This window comes from Sorex araneus, chromosome 2 (assembly GCF_027595985.1).
Source record: "Sorex araneus isolate mSorAra2 chromosome 2, mSorAra2.pri, whole genome shotgun sequence".
NCBI lineage: Eukaryota > Metazoa > Chordata > Mammalia > Eulipotyphla > Soricidae > Sorex > Sorex araneus.
Window position 1 is genome coordinate 52,597,757 of NC_073303.1, and position 18,531 is coordinate 52,616,287.

Genomic DNA, 18,531 nt, shown 5'->3' on the forward strand with positions numbered 1-18,531 from the left:
CAGGAGCTGCTTGTATGAATTTTGAGAATCAGGCAAACAAACAGGGAAACAAAGGCATTGTCTTTTTATCTTTTTGGAAACAAAATGACTGATTCAATTGCTCAGGGAACATTTTCATCCACAGGGGCCGGGAGAGAGTGGAGCCCTTAGGGGTTTTGCCGTGCAAGTGACAGACCAGGATCTGCTTCGCAGCTCCCATAGGTTACCTGAGCACTGCCAGGAGTAATCCCTGGATGCAGAGCACGGCCACGTGTGGCCCCAAGACAAAAACGATTTATTTTAGCGTATAAAGCCTACTGACTATTATCTATCATTAGATAGACATTGAAAGACCTACCCTCTAAATTTGAAACTCAGTTAAATGTGTTCTCGTGTCTAGATACTAAACAGAATCAACTTGTTTCTTTTGCTGTTTCAGCCGTGACATTTATATTATTTTTAAATCATTAGACTTTACGAGTGCATGTTCTGAAACGGGGTCCTATGTCACTGTCTTCCGAAGGGATAACCAGGCGTGTCTACAGGGCCGTGGGAAATACAGCGGGGAGTGTGTGCCTGCGTGCGGCGACAGAGTCCCGCCCCTGGCATCCCAGAGGTGCTCGAGCACCACCAGGTGTGGCTCGCGTCCCCCGAGCAATGCAGGTGTGCCCACTCCCCACCCAAGTAACGTGCAGATGCTTGGCTAAGACGCCCTTTAAACCCGGCCTGTCAGAGGACGGGGCTAGCACTTGTCTTCCGACCTGCCCACCCCAGCCCCTTGCCCGGACTCCAGGGTCTCCAGACCACGACGGGGTCTGCCCTCCGCGCAGGCAGGAGGCACTCCCAGCCTCCCTTCCCTGGACCAGCACCCCTCCACCCCTCCCCGAACACGGAGTTCACTGAAGGGAGCACTCGGTGCGGAAGTGCCAACGCATGTGCACACATTTATAAATGGATTCAAGCGGAACTTCTATTTCCACATTTTTTTCTGTTTCTATGTAATGTATTGGTTTGATTTTGTGACTAACTACCAATCCTTATCTCCACTAATGCTATTTTTCAAGTATTTCTTGGATATCTTTCATAATTAATAGTTGGGCAATCTGTTTCTACTTGTGAAACCTCTATGGATTGAACAGCCTTTTAAATCAATATTTTCCAATAGCTTTGTTGTTTATTGTTACCACACAAGGATAATTTATCTTCACTAATTCTATAAAAATTTACCTTAATAAATTACCTTTTATTTTCCAATTAATATAACAGCATACTATTTTTAAATCATACATTCGTATCAAGAAGAGGCCACTTTATAGTCTCAATATTTCTTTTTTTATTTACTTTTATTTTTAAAAAGTAGTTCACAATATTTGATTACATTTAATACTCTCAATATTTCTTAATTATACTATTTTCATGTATTTGCTAGAACACGTTATTTTTGAAGATTAATGTAATTTGTGCAGGCCTTTATCTAGTATCTGATATTAATTGACATGATGATGATGAAGTATCTAATAAAGTTGGCGAGTTTCATGCTAGGATCTGTCAGCTGGGATCTGGCTTGTTTTATGTAGCACATATTTTCAGGTTGGAGAAGCAGAAAACAGCGTATTAGATATGATATGTCAACACCCTTTGGTTATGATAGAAGGTACTAAGAGTCAGGGAAGATATATGGGAAAGGAAATCAAATATGGAGGTATGGGGAGGATTACATTTTGACGTAGACTGGCGGAACTAGGCCTAACTGCAATAATTTGTTTGAAGAGTTAGAGGAATGAGCAGTGCTAATCATGAAACTATTTAGAAAAAGGCTGTGTTAGGTTCTGAGTACAACCTGGCATATTTAAAGAGCATCACGGAAGGTTTTTTTTTTTCTGTTCTACTTCTTCCTTAAAGTTTTTATTAGTTGTTAACAAAGTCAGTTAGCAATTGTGGCTCAATTTCACAAAATTGATTTCAGTATTTTAGCTCAGAAAGCTACTGAGAGTATCCCGCCCGCATGGCAGAGCCTGGCAAGCTACCAAGAGTATCCCACCCACATGGCAGAGCCTGGCAAGCTACCGAGGTGTATTCAATATGCCAACAACAGTAACAACAAGTCTCACAATGGAGACGTTACTGGTGCCCGTTCGAGAAAATCGATGAGCAATGGGACAACAGTGCTATAGTGCTACAGTTTTGGGCTATTCCTCGCAGTGCTAAGGCCTTACTCCTGACTCTCGGGGGATGCTCTGGGCAGGGCTCAGAGACCATATGAAGTTCTGGAAATCAAAACTGGGTCAGTCACGGGCCAGTCAAGTACCTTCCCCACTGTGCTGCTCTTCCAGCCCCTGTTTTCAGTCTATCAATTTAACGGCAAAGAGCTCTCAAATTTATCTAGCTCCTATCTTTACTTAAGAAAAAAAGTTTATATAAGGTTAAATCACTGACAAATTTAAATATATTGCTAACAGCATAGCAATTTTGATTAAAGTTTGACATAATTTCTAATTAATGTTTTATTTGTCACACATTGAATTCTATATAATAATAATATAATCATAATTATTGCATGCTATTTGTCAGACTAAATGATTAATTTTTATTTTATTTAATATCATGGATAAGACAACTGCAATAATTTTATGTTGAGATTGTTTCTTTTTTGAACAATTTTATAAGATTTAATTTTATACCCAACACATTTCATATGCCTTTATTACTCTTTGAATTTAAATTAACAAGACTAATAAACTTAAACTAGTTAATTGCTTACATAGCAATAAAGAATGCAAAAAATTGCTTGAGTCATTAAGGATTCTTTGGTGTTGTCCTTGGTGAACAGTGTTTGAAGAGTGTGATGCTATACAAAATACATAGAGCAATGTCAACCCATAGTTGTCAAAAAACTAATATTTATAGCACAGGTGAACATAATAAAGTACTTCTATAGCCATGTGAACTAGCTAACAAAGTGCTTTTCTGGATTCAGGAACCATCATTAAAAGAAATAGCTCACTGCACTTAATAAGATATTAAATGATGGGTCTAATATTTATATGAAGTGTTGTAATATCATTTTACATATTGTCATCATTGGTCATCCCTGAATATTGGTACTTACCTTCCTCTTTTGATATATAAAAATATTCTAATGGGTTAGAACAACAAATAATACGTTGTTAGGCTGGGAACTGAGATCCTTAGGAGCTGTCTGCTCTAGTTGTCTCTACAGATGTAGGGATGTGCATGCAGTTTTCTTGGGATATAAAGTGCAGGAAAGAAGAGGTCCCTCTTTTGTCCAAAATGCCCTTCAGTTTTCAGGGTGGGAGAAAAGAATGATGCACAGAACACAGATAATTTTTTTGCTTTTTGTGTCACACCCGGCAATGCACAGGGGTCACTCCTGGCTCTGCACTCAGGAATTACCCCTGGCGCTGCTCAGGGGATCATCTGGGATGCTGGGAATCGAACCTGGGTCGGCCGCGTGCAAGGCAAACGCCCTGCCCACTGTGCTATCTCTCCAGCCCCAGAACACAGAATTTTTAAGGGAATTAAAACAATCTGTATGCTAAAACAACAGCACATATTTTAGTGTAATCACACATTTGTCCAAGTCCACAGGAGGAATATCAGCAATCTTGGAGGTAGGTGAGTTAGGGGAAATGGCTGTGTTTGGGAATGTGGAAACTGGGGAGGGGAGGTCCTGTGTGTGAGCAGGGAAGCTACTGGAATCTTTGTAGTTTCACCTGAACTTTTTCCTGAACCTGAAATTGCTCTGCAAATAGTCTTGAAAAGCAAAAACATGAAAAATCCCCATTAGGAACATTTCAGAGTTCATTACAGTAACAAATAGCTTAATCTTTTTTTAGAATTCCCAAAAATAAAACATTAAAAAAAACACTTAAAAGAAAATAATGATTATTTTAGGATGTTTCACTTCTAACAATAGATTAGAACTTAAAACATTCAATATAGAGATCAATTTGTTATAAACGTCACAGTTTAATATGGAAGGAACCTGTTGATGTCTATGAATCCCTTGTCCTTATTCACTATTAATTATTGTTATCATTTGCCAACTTTTGTCTTTTCATTCACTTACTCTTATAAAACAATAGGAGGAGATAGGTGCTAAAACACTATCTGATTAATATGCACACTTAATTCGCATCACAAAGTGTGAATGAAAGTGTAAAATACCATGGGTTCATTTATGCAATTTCTGACTTTGCAGAAAGATTACATTCGCCACTATTCATAACTGAGAGACAGTATTTTACAAGCTGACACTACTGAAATACATATTCAAAGCGGAGTATGAACCTTGAAAACTTTAGAAACACAAGATCTCAATCTCTCACTAAAATGATAACATTTAGGGGCTGGAGCGATAGCACAGCGGGTAGGGCCTTGCACGTGGCTGACCCGGGTTCGAATCCCAGCATCCCATATGGTCCCCTGAGCACCGCCAGTAGTAATTCCTGAGTGAAGAGCCAGGAGTAACCCCTGTGCATCGCCAGGTGTGACCCAAAAAGCAATAAATAAATAAATAATAATAAAATAAAATAACATGTATATTAATCAAATGATATATATATATTTATATATTAATCACAACAACTTGAACATTTATTTGAAAAAACAATCCCTCTAAGGCTATTTTTATAGTTTGTTTTTGTTTTGATTTTTTTTTAATTTTGGGATCATACCCAGAAATGTCCAGAACTCACAGCTGCTTCTCCCGGAAAGGAGCATAAAATGAGGCCCTCGTAACCATTCCACTGGACTCCATGGCCAGGCTGTTTTCACTGGGGTCGCCCCAGAGGGGAGCAGGTGAGAGCCCCTCCCGCCCCGAGGGACCCAGCCCCAGCAGCTAACCTCCACAACCCAACCCACCCACACGGCAGAACCTGGCAAGCTACCCATGGCATACTTGATATGCCAAAAACAGTAACAACGATGGTCCTCTTCCCCTGATCCTGAAAGAGCCCCAATATGCCATCCACCACACTAGCACTCTATAGGGATGAATGGAGACGTTACTGGTTTCCATTCAGTAACAAATTGATGCAAATTGATGCACAACGGGATGACAGTGATATAGTGATACCCAGAAATGTGCGGGACTTACTCCTGACTCTGTGCTCAGGGGTCTCTCCTGAAGGGGTGGGAAAAGGGAGAAGGTGTCAGAGGGGGTACAGTTGCTCTTATTGTTATGTTATTAGAGGTAACATGATTGCAATAGTTATGGAAGAGTTACTGAAAAAACTCTCAGCCCCGCCTGAGTACCACCAGCTTCATATTCCTCACCTCCCATTCTCCTTCCCCAACACTGAGCAACCTCACATCTACTGCCCAGCTCCAAGGGCTTGTGAGCTTTCTGTCCTCCGTGGACCTTTGTTATTTCATTTCTGTATGGAAAATTAAAGAGATACTTGTATTATCTCCCTGTGATTCTTTCTGCTGAACATAATCCTCCCGTCCCCATCTACATTTCAGCAAAGAGCAAGACTTCATCTTCTTTTCTTAATTCACTTTTCTCTCATTCACTATTCCTACTGCTTTCAGATCCCAACGCCTGTAATTGGCACTGCAATGAATGTCGAGTGTGCTTTCCCCAGTAACCTTGTTCTTGGGACCCATTCTAGGAGTGGAATCAATGGGTATTTGTTGTTGTTGTTGTTGTTGTTGTTGTTGTTTGAGAAGTCCCTGTGCCATTTTCCATAGAGACTGCACTAGATTACATCCCCTCCAATACTGTAGGAAAATCCCTTTCCAGCATGTTCCTGCCAATTCTATTGTTTCAATCTTTTTGACATAAACTATTCTCACTTGTCATTTTGATTTCCATCTCCCTGATAAGTCACAGTGAGTATTTTCAAGTGCCTATGTCCATCTGTTTGCTTTTCTCAAAAAATTTCAATTCATCTGTTATAAGGCAGATTTGTTGTTGTTGCTTTGTGAGTATTTTATATAATTTGGATATCTTTATAGAACGTTTGCATAGTCCTCTGTAAAAAAAAAAACTTTTTCTGTCATTCAATTATGATCTCACCACACAGGATCTTGGCACTAAAATTCAAACCTTTGAGATTACTAGAGTGAGTGTCTGATGCTATTACGTATCTTGACTTGACATTTAGATTTTAGTGTCATCCTTAAATAATTTTAGTTAACTAAAATAATACGTTTATAAATATGTTTTAATTGCCAAATACGAGATTTATGGCAAAGTTCCGTCCCTGCTAATATCGTCGTATCTTCTGATACATAACGCTGGAGCAAAGCCTGCTTGCAACCACTTAATCAACTTGAAAATATTGGTTCTTTAGTTTTTGCGATCCTTAAAAAAGTCAGTTTTCTGACAAAAAGGTGTTTTGAAAAAGTGTCCCTATTTTTAGTACAACCATATTTAATTTAACTTTATTTAGTGTCATACATATTCTCATAGTTGCTACACTTTCCCATTATTTTCCCAGCCCACACACTCTGAATAGCCACGGGATAGTAGTGTCAGTGTGGCGTGTCGAGGGAAACAAACTGAACCAAAAACTCACCCTAAAAAGGTGGAGGGGCAATTAAGAAATATGTCTAGCTTCATGGAAATGTCTGACTCACATAACATTGTCTAGGTAAGTGTGGTGAGAAAGCCCCTGCACGTGGGGGAGTCGAGGATGCTCGTCTCGGTTCAAATACGAACGGGTTGAAGGGTCGCCAAGGTGGGGCGTCCCTCCTGTCTGCCTTTACGCCAGGCTTGAGGGGGGCTCCTCCCCAAGCAGCTCCCAGCCGAGTCTGCTGCCAGGGCTTTAAGAAGAGCCTGGTTTGCTGATGGTCTTTTTCTCATTCTCGTCACTTCTTGAATCCTCTTGAAGATTTTCCTTTTCTGCTGTGTCTGCAGGGCCTGTGCATGGTGCCTGCGAAGAGCTCAAGGTTTGCGTCTCAAAGGGACTTGTTCTTCACCCCTCTGGGCTGTTCCTTGGCTGGTGGAGGTAGCTCCAGTCAAGCTCCTTACCTAGGGCCCTCCACGCTGTGCCTGCAAGGTTCCCCTAGGAGATCTCTGCGTGGTGCTAGGGTCCATCTTCCAGAGCTAATCTCTGCGGTGAAAGCTGTAGACTCCCCTGTGAAAGGGAGCAGGATCATGGAGTATCTTAGTATTAAGGGTTTAAACCAACGTCTAGCTTTCAAACTTTAAAGATCTGAAAGAAACTAAGATGGATGAGACAATTATGTAATATAGTGATTTCCCATGGAGGCACAGGGAAGGCTTTCCCGGGCAGGGTGTGTAAGAAACCGCTGGCCATGCCCTGAGCTTTGGTTCACTGCCTTGTACAATAATGATGATGAGTTTGCTGTTAGTTGTGTTGAGAAGTCCAGTATACGAGGTCGGGCACTTCTACTCCCTGTGTTGAGTTCAATCTCTGGTCAGTGGTTTCTTTCTTTTTTTTTTTCTTTTTGGGTCGCACCTGGCGATGCTCAGGGGTTACTTGTAGCTCATGCACTTAGGAATTACTCCTGGCGGTGCTCAGGGGACCATATGGGATGCTGGGGATTGAACCTGGATCAGCCATGTGCAAGGCAGACACCCTCCCAGCTGTGCGATCGCTCCAGCCCCAAGTCGGTGGTTTCGTAAACACCTGCTCTTCCCTCCTTGGGCCAGGAATGCAGAACCAGCACCGAGGCAGGAGCAGTGCTGAAGGGTCTCCACTGTAGCCAAAGTTCCCAGGTTCTTCAATATATTAAAAATGAAAATATTGAGTAATGAAGATGATCAGACCCCGGAAGTAGAACAGGTTATTGGAAAGTAGAGGAGACAGAAATTCCCCAGCAGGGGAGGGCTTCTTACAGGACTAAGTCAGATATGGCCCATTTCTGGGGGATTGTGTTGTTTCCTATTTTATAGGAAAGCTGGGTTTGTGCCGCCTGTCTCTTGAGAGGATTTCCCTTTGTTTCCCACAGATGCCTTGTTAACTTGTGTGCATTGTGTGTTGTTAAGATCGCATCTCTCGTTCCTATTGGGCTGGTGGGACTGTGTTGGTTCAGACAATTAGATTATATATCCCACCACATGCCCAAGCACTGCCGGAGTCTCTGGCTTGGATCCTGGTCTCCCGAGAGCCCATGGTCTGGACCAGTTTTTATGATCCGGGGATACTGTAAACTTCCCCCAACTCAGAAGGAGCCCAGGACGTTGCAGAAATGCTTCAAGTGTAAGAGAGGGGCAGCTGAAGAGAAGCTGTGGCAGGAGCTGTAAGGGGAAACTGGTTTCCTTTGGCAGCACCCCTGGGAGGGCCCGTTCTTTTAAAAGACCTGTTCGAAGTGTCTGTCATTCCACCCGCACTGCAGCAAATACATAGTTTCATGAAGGTGGTGCAACGGTCTCATGTAGAAGGCGTAATGCAGTAGGAGAGGGACAGACACAGAATGATTAGCGTGCTATAAAGAAACACAGGAAGAGGGCTGGAGCAATAGCACAGCGGGCAGGGTGTTTGCCTTGCACGTGGCCGACCCAGGTTCGATTCCTCCACCCCTCTTGGAGAGCCTGGCAAGCTCCCAAGAGTATACCGCCCTCACAGCAGAGCCTGGCAAGCTACCCGTGGCGTATTCAATATGCCAAAAACAGTAACAATGAGTGTCACAATGGAGATGTTACTGGTGCCCGCTCGAGCAAATTGATGGGCAACAGGATGACAGTGACAGTGACAGTCAGTAAGGAAGAAACAAATGATCAAGGACAACAGAACAGAACTGGAGTGTTTGTCTACAGAAGAGAGCACATGCACACACACGTGTGTGTATGTGTGTGCGTGCATGCGTGTGTGTGTGTGTGTGTGTGTGTGTAGGGAGAAATGTCACTGAGACTGGTGGAGGATGCAGGTGCCCTGAGGTGAGTATGTTGCAGAAAATGTTGGAACAACACAACATCAACAGTATTGCAGATCAAACTAACTCAATGAAAAATGTTTATAAAAACCCTTTTAGTGGCATATTACTTAATATTCAAAGGAAAATGGTAAGATCTAGTTTGTTTCTTGAAAATGAATTTCTTGATAGGCTCGCAGGAATGGGTCATCTCACTCCTCTCAGAGTCTGCTCAGATAGTAAATAAAAGTTACTTTGTCCTGGAAATGGGAGCTCATTAGAAACTGTATTAGATTTTGCAGCACTGAGAGGGCACAGGATATCTTGGTAACGTCCCTCCGTTTGGGGAGTATTTCATTTAAAGAGAATTCTGTTAGTTTCCTGGTTCACAGCAAAGCTGGGTTTCTGTGCACTCCCTCTTGGGCAGGTTTCCCTTCGTTTCCCAGCGACGTCTTGTTCATTGTGGCCAATGATTTGTGTTAGGACCCGGCCAACCAGACTGAATTTTGGTCGGAGGCAGTTCTCCATCTCGGACGGCCACACAGCGTCTGCATATCTGTGAACTGGCCTCCCCCTGTTCTGATTCACAGCGTGCTTAGGGAAGCAGCGTTTGGGGCCTTCTGTCGGCACGCTGCCAGCCCTGCTCCCGGCTGAACTCCCCGGCGCTGGGCAGGTTCCTCCAGGAGAGGAGGCCAGGCAAACACCCAGACCAGCTCCGGCCAGCCCCTGCCGTCCTGCCGTCCTGTTCCGCCGTGCCTGGGGGAGTTCCTGTGATGCCAGAGCATCTCTGTACGCAGGAAGCCCCCGTGAGTCTTCAGTAGGGTCCCACCAACTGGATCGGGAGCAAGCAGGCCCCTGTCTGAAAGTCCCCGTGGTTCCTCTCCTGCCGAGAAGCCCACCAGAGATACACTCGGGCTGGGGCTGCGTCCTGCGGGGTAGTCAGACGCACGGGACCCGTTCTCACATGCAGCGCGCGTGACTGTTCCCCTCAGCGTCTCAACACCCCCTCGGATTGGTCCTTGCCACACGGCTTCCCCGGTCCGCGCAGCCCTACACTGTACCCCAGGACTTACTGGGCAACTTTTAACTGGGGAAAAATAATAACCCTTTCTCTCCAAATATCTGCGTGGGCATATAGAAATGAGAAAATGTTTACATTATTACACTAAGCCACGCAACCAATTTAAAATTTGGGGTAAGAGCAATTAATTTTGCTTTTAGAGCTGAGATTCCTGTGATGCAGCTCTAGGTTTGATTTGCCTCATCATACTAACAATCACTGTATTACTGTCATCCCATTGCTCATCAATTTGTTTGAGCGGACACCAGTAACGTCTCCATTGTGAGACTTGTTACTGTTTTTGGCATATTGAATACACCACGGGTAGCTTGCCAGGCTCTGCCATGTGGAATAATTTCTGATAATGTTAAATTACATCACTTGATACAAAGACAAATAACTATCTGTACTTTAAAAATTTACAAGTCACAAAACATTGATTTATAATTTTAAATACACAGGAAAACATTTTTAGCTTTCATCAACCAGAAACCAAACTTCATTTGGATAATCGAGGAATGGTATCTTTGAAATCAGATTTACTAGAAAACAGTTGTCTGATGACTTCTGCAGAAGTAGAACTGGATCTCTAGAGAGATACACATGTTACTGAAGCACAGAGTTCAGTCTACATTTACTTTTCATTCACAAACGATTTTCTCTTAATTATCTCAGCTAATTATTTTTCACAGACACTCTAAGACCAGGGAATATTCTTTTTGGGATGTGCTGTTATTTGCTAGGAAGTCCTGGGGATTGGCAAAGGACTGAGCAGAGAATCTCATCTTAACTCAAATTTAAGAAATTATATTTCTACTTGCAAATCAGCGTTATGAGGCCTTGCCAATACAGAAATATGAAGATCAAGTTAGTGCTGTGAGGCGGGGGTGGCTCCTGGCCTCTGGTCATACAGTAAACAACCCCAAACCTCTGCAAGCTGTGAATTAGCCTGAACAAATTGATTTTAAGGAGAGCACTCACATAGATCACTATGAAAAGAGGAAGAATTGAAAAGGTGTAAATTAAGGGGTTTGGAGCGATAGTACAAAGGATAAGGGGTTTGGCTTGCGCACAGTTTGCTTCATTTCCATTCTGGCATCACATCTGGTTCCCAGAACCTGGCAGAAGTTATCCCCGAGCACAGAGCCAGGAGTAAACCCAAACACCACCAGCTTTATGCCCAAAACCAAATAAAACAACAAAAATGAATAAGGCTTAATTCTCTTGAAACCAACGTAAGGTTATTCAGGGACATAGTGATGAGACTGACATGAAGTAAAGTATTTTCACAGGAATACATTCATGTGCTAGACAAACTAAAAAAGAATTAGTTTGGGAAAATAAAAACAATCGTAGTTATTTTACATCAATTCTCACCAATATTCCATTCCCAAGGAAAGCTATAAGACAAGCACTTGTTTTTCAAACAATGCTGTCCTTTTTCTTATTTTTGTTCTCTGGTCTATATATCAGGGACAGAATATTTACAGGTAAATACTGAAGTCCCTTCTTGCAGGCTGGTGTCTTCCGGAGCTAAAAAGTAACTGTCCCTGGCCCTTGTCCGTACTGTCCTTGGGTGTTAGTATCATATATTATGATATCCATGGTTGGAAGCCTGCCTCATGAGCTGGGGGAGAAGGCAGCTGGGATAGAGAAGGGATCACTGAGTCATTGATGGTTGGAGGGATGCTCGGGATGGGAGATGTGTGCTGGAAGTAGATACAGGACCAAACATGATGGCCTCTCATTATCCACATTGCAAACCATAATGCCCCAAAGTAGAGAGAGTATAGGGGAAACTGTCTGCCATGGAGGCAGGGGAGGGTGGGATGGGAGGGATACTGGGAACATTGGTGATGGAAAATGTGCACTGGTGGAAGGATGGATATTCCATCACTGTATGACTGGAACTCAAACATGAAAGCTTTGTAACTATAGCTAATTGTGATTCAATAATAAATAAACAAATAAAAAAAACAATTAAAAATGTTTTAAGAAGTGACTCTTCAGTTTCAACCAGAGCCTCTGAGGCATTAGGGCTCCCTGGCAGTGCTGGGTGTGTTTCTTGGCATCTGGTGGCTTTCTTGGGTCAATCCTACTTTCTTTCTATAAATATACAACAAAATGCTAAATTACCTGTAAGTTCACCTTCAACTCCCTGGCAGCTGTCTATTTGCCAAGCTGACTTAATGAACTATTTCTCATATTTGGCACTTTGTGACATCAACACGTGAGCTGCTACTTTCACGTGCTGGTGTCAGCGTGTTGGTGACACCAGCACGTGAAAGAGGAGTATTTGGGAATTGGAGCGACATGTCTCTTGCTTTTGTGCATTTCCCAGGAGCAGTGACATAAGAGAAAAACAAAATCAGGTTTTGCTCATGTTTCCCTGGCCAGGTTGACTTCAATTTCTGCACCAGAGCAGACTTGTAGCACTCCTGATCTTGACCGGAGTTGCTAGTTCCTGTTGTAACAGCTGCTGTAAGGGAACAAGGATCCCTCAACTTCCCAGGGTGCCACCCCGGGCCCTGGTGGGGAACCCTGGAGTGTTGCCAAAGGAAAACACCCTGTGGACGGTGCCGTAAGCCCTCAGGGCTGTAAAGGGGCCGCCAATGCTCCCTTGCTTCTGCACTCTGGTGTCCACAGGGCCTGGGTGACCTGGCGTGTGGGGAGATTCCGCAGGCTTCTCCATGGAAACTCCCTGCTTTGCTGCCCTCTCTCTCCACCTCCTGCTGCTGCCGCGTTTATTTTGCCTAGAGCTTTGTTTCTTATTAACACTCCAATTTCTACCCAGAGATCCAAAATCTCCTCTGAGCCCAGGGGCAGGATGAAGGGAAGAACATGAGAGTAGGAGGCAGAGTTCTTCCCGGCACTGATGTGGGGGTGGAATTTCCTTTAAGTGAGCTTGCATCCCGTCCCAACTGCAGGAGAGGTTCCCCCGGGACCTCGCTCGCAGGGTAGATTTCCATGGGCTTGTTTTTCTTCTGGAGAGTTTTATCCTTCCGTGTCTTCACTGTTCTCCTGAGTGATTGGGCGATTGTGTAGCAGGGATTAGTGATTCACCCCAAAGAAGTGGATTTCCCCCGTGGCCCCCCAATTCTGCTGCAGGTGGCCTGCTGTCTAGCCTCCTCGCTTCACCATGGAGGGCTTGATTGAAGTGGCTTGATTGGAGTTGGTAAGTGTCCCCAGGAAGTGTTTCTATGTCTGCTCAGCCCTCCTTGGGGGAATCCCTGGTGTGGGTAGCCCTGGCCAGGCCTGCTGCCAGCCCCGCAGAACACCAGCACCCCCAAAGTCACCGGACGGCTGATCCAGCTTCTGAGACCCAGCTGGTTCCATGGTGCGGGAACTGGTCCCGCCACCCGAGTTCTCAGGCAGCGGAGTCAGGCTGAGTGAGGAACTGCTCTAGGTAGGAAAAGGCAAGTGAGCCCCAACCTGGAATCACTTTTCCTGCAGAAAAGAATTTCAGGAGGAGATGAAATAGTGATGAAAAATAGTTTTATTTACACCAGTTGACTTGTAGAAATAAGAACAGGGAAATAAAGGCTGACGTTGCTTTGGTTTTGTTGTCGTTTTGTTTTGGGGTCACACCCAGTGATGCTCAGGGGTTATTCCTGGCTCTGCGTTTGGAGTCCCGGGATTGAACCCGGATTGGCTGTGTGCAAGGAAAGTGCCGTCCCCACGGTATGATCTCTGCAGCCCTGCTATGTGTTCAATTGATTTCTCTTCAGGAGGAAATCCGCAAGTTCACATTCTCAGGCCGAAATGTGGATGCAATCTCCAAGAGTTCATTTTATTTTATGTTGATCTCGGGGTCACGCCTGGCATTTCTTAGAGCTAACACCCGCCTGTGCACTCAGGAATTACTCCTGGTGGTGCTCCGGATACCATATGGAACACCAGGGATCGGACCTGGATCAGTTATGATTATGGCAAGTGCTCTCCCTGCTGTACTCTTCCTCAGCCCCATCAGTGGCCTCACTTTAAACCTGCAGCAGAGGCGGAGTATGTATAAATTGCATCAATACAGTATTATATCTTTATCCACCCTGATACTTTCCATTTAAAGAAAATATTTTGGTTTTGCTTTTATTAAACTATTTATTAATACTAAACCATGCTAAATGGTTTTTGTATACTTGTTTTTTGTCTATTTTTATTTAGGCACCATAATTCATAATTTGTAATTCTGTTACTAACAGCTTCGGGCAGGTAATTCTCCAGTTTTATGCCCACCAGGTCTCAAGGCCTCCTCCCGCCTGCCCCCCTGAGCCCTTGGCAAGCTCAGCTATAGAGACAGAGTCTGGGACCCTGAGAGTATTGACCACTTGTTGTTCTCTTACTATTTATTTCTATTCTACATGTGAGCAAGATATTTCTACAATTTTCTGTCATCTTCCAGTTGACTTTCTATACCACAGCTTCATCCACTCCTCTGTCCTTGGACTTGTGGGTGGCCAAGTCCTACCCACTTTGAAGAACATAGAAATGCAAATGTTTTCTCAAAATATAATCTGCGGGAATCTTGGGGTAGGTGCCAAGAAATGGAATTTCTGTGCCACTCTAATTGCAAATATATATCCAAGTACACTTACTATAGTTAACTTCATTTTTTGTATTTTTATCAATATTTTTAGATTTGTCTTGACAAAATTCTTAGAAAAATTCATACTATTTTAACTGGCATAACTAGAATTGATAATTCTATAATTTGAAATTAGTTCAAAACTATGAATTTCCAGGGAAAGGAAAATAAAATGAATGATAACAAAATATGAAAATAATAACTGTCTATGTCTTTCATAGAGTTTGAGAAAATTTAAGCAATTTTATTTAATTTGGTTTAACACTGCAGTCAACACCTGAGGGGTTGTTTTTGCCTATCTCCAAGTGGTACATAACAAATGCTCAATGAATATAGTCCTTTGAGCACTGCAACTTTCTGTGACTTCAGGATGCCATCTCACAGATGCCATTTAGTCCAAGTGAACACCAATGAGTATGATGACGCGTGATGGATCAGAGCCGACAGAGGCACGAGCCGTGGTAGGAAGAGAGAACCCAGGAAGGCTAGTCCTGTCATCCTCCCTTCAGCGTTTCTCATCACAGGGAGAGCTGACATGGAAAAGAAAGTCATTTTTTTAAAAGAAAAAAAAAAGGAAAATTGCATATAACTTTTTTTAAATAGTAATAATGGAATTTTTTTCTTTTCAAATTTTTTGTTAGGTTCAGGTTCTTCGGAATGCTGGGGAAGAAGTGACTCTCACGGTGTCGTTTTTAAAAAGAGCCCCTGCCTTCCTCAAGCTGCCGCTGAACGAAGACTGCGCATGTAAGCACTTGTGAAGAGCAGGGAAAATGCTCACAGCATCATATTCGTTAATAAATTATCATTTCTTGGCATTAGTTGTTAATTAATTCCTGAGGTTGACATTTCTGCCTGGATTCATAGAGCATGTATGTCAACTCTATGAAAAGGGAAATCTGTTATTTTTATTTTAGAATATATTCACCAGAGTTATTTTTTTCTGTGAAAAGTATATTTTCAGTTATATTCCAGCCTACACAATTGGAGCAAAGGGTATTTTTTAAATGATTATATCTACTGTGACATTTTATTTTCTTTAAATTTCATTCACTGAATGAACACATTTTCTCCAAGTATGCCTGATAATACTTGACCGCAGCAATATGAAAAACAAGTATTTAAGTCGACCTGGTAAAAATAGAAATATTTTAATAGCACTTATTTATAAAGAAATATAGCTGCTCAAAATGTACATTTATAAAACCTGCTCAAAAAAATTCTGTGCCATTTTATATTTTAAGATTAAATGCATATTATTAAGAAAGTTTGCTAAAACCCAAATAAAACACTTTAATTGTTGCGCCACTTGTATGCAGAAAAATGAAATGCACAGATGAATCACATTTGAGAAATGCACCCACTTGGCTCCCCATGCACACGCGTAAATCATGGGACAATTTGCATTGCCAATTTCTAGTGGAATGTTTCCCCCAGAAATTGCACTTGATTAATTTTCTCATAATCGTATATTGTTTTTGCTTCTTCTGGAATTTTTAAGACAAAAGTGCTGCCTTACTTTCATATCTGCTTTCTTACCTACAAAAAACATCACATATGTTAGAAAATGTTCATTGATATTGATAGATCATCTCTCCCCATATAATGATATAAAGGTTGTCTTAAAGGTTGTTGTTAATGATACTCCTCTTGATTAACAACAGATATAGCTGATCGTTTGCAATTATAAGTGAATCGGCTCTGATCAGTACAGCTGACTAACAACATAGATACACATCTTGGTAAAGAACTGTCAAATGAATTTCTAAAATGGCATATATTTAAAGATCTTTCTATATGAGCATTGTGTGGAGTTGTGATTGCTCTACATTAATTTAAATATTCTATAGTCAAGGATTATTTTAACCAGTCAATAATTGTACACTGACATATACATGTTAGTACATATGTATGAAAATTAGTATCAATTCTTTCTTATATGCTATTTACATATGATATTGGTGATTTTATTAGCTTATTTTGAAATGTATCTGCTCAAATACATATCTCTTTTTGCTGGGATGCCCTTCTATTATTATACTACAGTTCTTTTTAAATATTCTGTACATAAAACCTCTAGTCAGAAATGTGTGTGACAGATATTTTCTTGTGAAAACTCTATTTTCTTAAATTTAGATATTTTAGATTTGGTAAATTTTTAATTTTGATAAAATAGATCTTTCCATTTCCTTGCTGCTTTTCTTATTGCATATGATCATTGCTTTCTGTATTTTCTCTACATGTTTCTCTGCATCAAAATTACAAAAATATATCCCTACCTTATTCTATTAGTTTTGCAGCACTGATTTATACTTAAGTTTCTAATTCATATTATGCTAATAACATGTTTGTCTGTGAGTTAGGAATAAAGAATCACATGATGAATTTTTATCAACATTAGCTTATGTACAATTTTTATTAATGATAATCAACAAAATTCATTAATTAAATTTTTATTTGATTTTTATTAAATTATAATTTTATTAATTTCATTAAATTTTGTCAATTACACTGATCATTACTATGAACAATAATCTAAATTTTATTACTTTAAAATATTATGAAATTTCAGAGCTTTAACATTTCCCATTTATATGTGTATAATACTCACCACTTCTGCCAGGAAAGATCCTGGACAAGCCACCACCTGAAGTCCCCTCGTCCTCTCAACCCCCGTCCTTCCCCTTTGTTACCCACTATAGTTCCATCTAGAAATAAGTCCGTTTATTTTTCAGCTTATTTTCTTTTAATTATTCTTATTCTACATATGCATGAAAAAACTGTCATTTGTTTTCTTACTGTTTTGCATCCCATAATCACCTCAAGATCCATGCACTCTAGAGAAAAATTTAATGCTACCTTATTAGCAAAGTAGTATTTCTCTGGCTTTGTGTAACACAAGCTTTTATTGGGTGATTCGTTGGTGGCATTTAGGTGAGCTTCATGTTGGAGATATCCTGGGAAATCCTGCTTGGAACACAGCGTGCAAATGTCCCTGTGAAGGTTTCTGCCTCCCAACAGTGCCCCTGGGTCTCCAGGGACGCTCCTGGGACACTCCTGGGAATGGTCTTTCCCCCTGGGAGCTGCCACCCTGTCAGGCAGTGCTCCCTGAGCACTCCCAGGCCTGGACCACCAGGTCCTTCGAGGCCGTGCCTGCAGCCTCCTCTGGAGCTGCCTGAGCTCTGTGGGGGCCCGGGAAGCCGGGGTGGCCCCTCAGAGGCGAGGCCTGTGCCTTAATTCTTTATTATCCGCGCCCCCCCCCCCCCCGACGCCCTGGGCCTGTGGAATTGGTTAGGGTTCCACATGTTTCCGGTCTCAGAGGAGTAGCACTATACCTTGTGGAATTTTCACTTTTCTTTTCTGAGAAATAGCCACCCTATATTCCAGAAAGGTAGGCACATTTACTTTCCATGACAGAGAGCGGTTTCTGGGTTTGTTTTTGTTTTTTTCCAATATTCTAGCTAGTAGTTGTTTCCCGACATTTTGATATAGGCCAATTCTCTCATTCCCCTAACAGTAATCGATGTTGACAAGAAGAAACAAGCCCATAGATCAATGGAATAGAAAAGACAACCTAGAAATAATCCCATAAATAGAGGAGCATCTGATCTATAACAGGAGCCAAGATCATACCAGGGAGAAATGTAACCTCTTCAACAGATGCTGTTGGAAAAAATATACCACGTCCAAAATACTATAACTAGAATTTATTTAACACCATAAACCAAAATTAACTCAAATATATATTTAACATTTGTATACTAGTATAATGCATGAAAGAAAATGTAGATGACGTGATTGAATATCAACAACAGATATATATTTGGAGACTAAACTCCAGTGAAATACTGGTCAAGAGCGATAGCACAGAAGCTAGGACACTTGCCTTGCACATGGTCTATCAGAGTTGAAACCCTGGCTCCCCATGGGGTCCCCGGAGCACCACCAGGAGGGAGCCATAAGTACAGAGCCAGTAGTACGGCCTGAGCATCACTGGGTGTGGCCCAAGAACAACAACCACACAAACAAACTCCAGTGGAATTTGAGACAAAAGAAAGAATAAACC

General features: G+C 41.9%; 1 protein-coding gene across 1 annotated transcript in view; it reads left to right on the plus strand.

Annotated features, from left to right (window-relative positions):
* Nucleotides 1–18,531, plus strand: part of SNTG1 (syntrophin gamma 1) — a 407,706-nt gene that overhangs the window by 241,449 nt on the left and 147,726 nt on the right. The window contains exon 9 of the mRNA XM_055126797.1: nt 15,110–15,212. Coding sequence (XP_054982772.1) covers nt 15,110–15,212 — 103 coding nt within the window. The remainder of the gene's footprint in view (nt 1–15,109; nt 15,213–18,531) is intronic.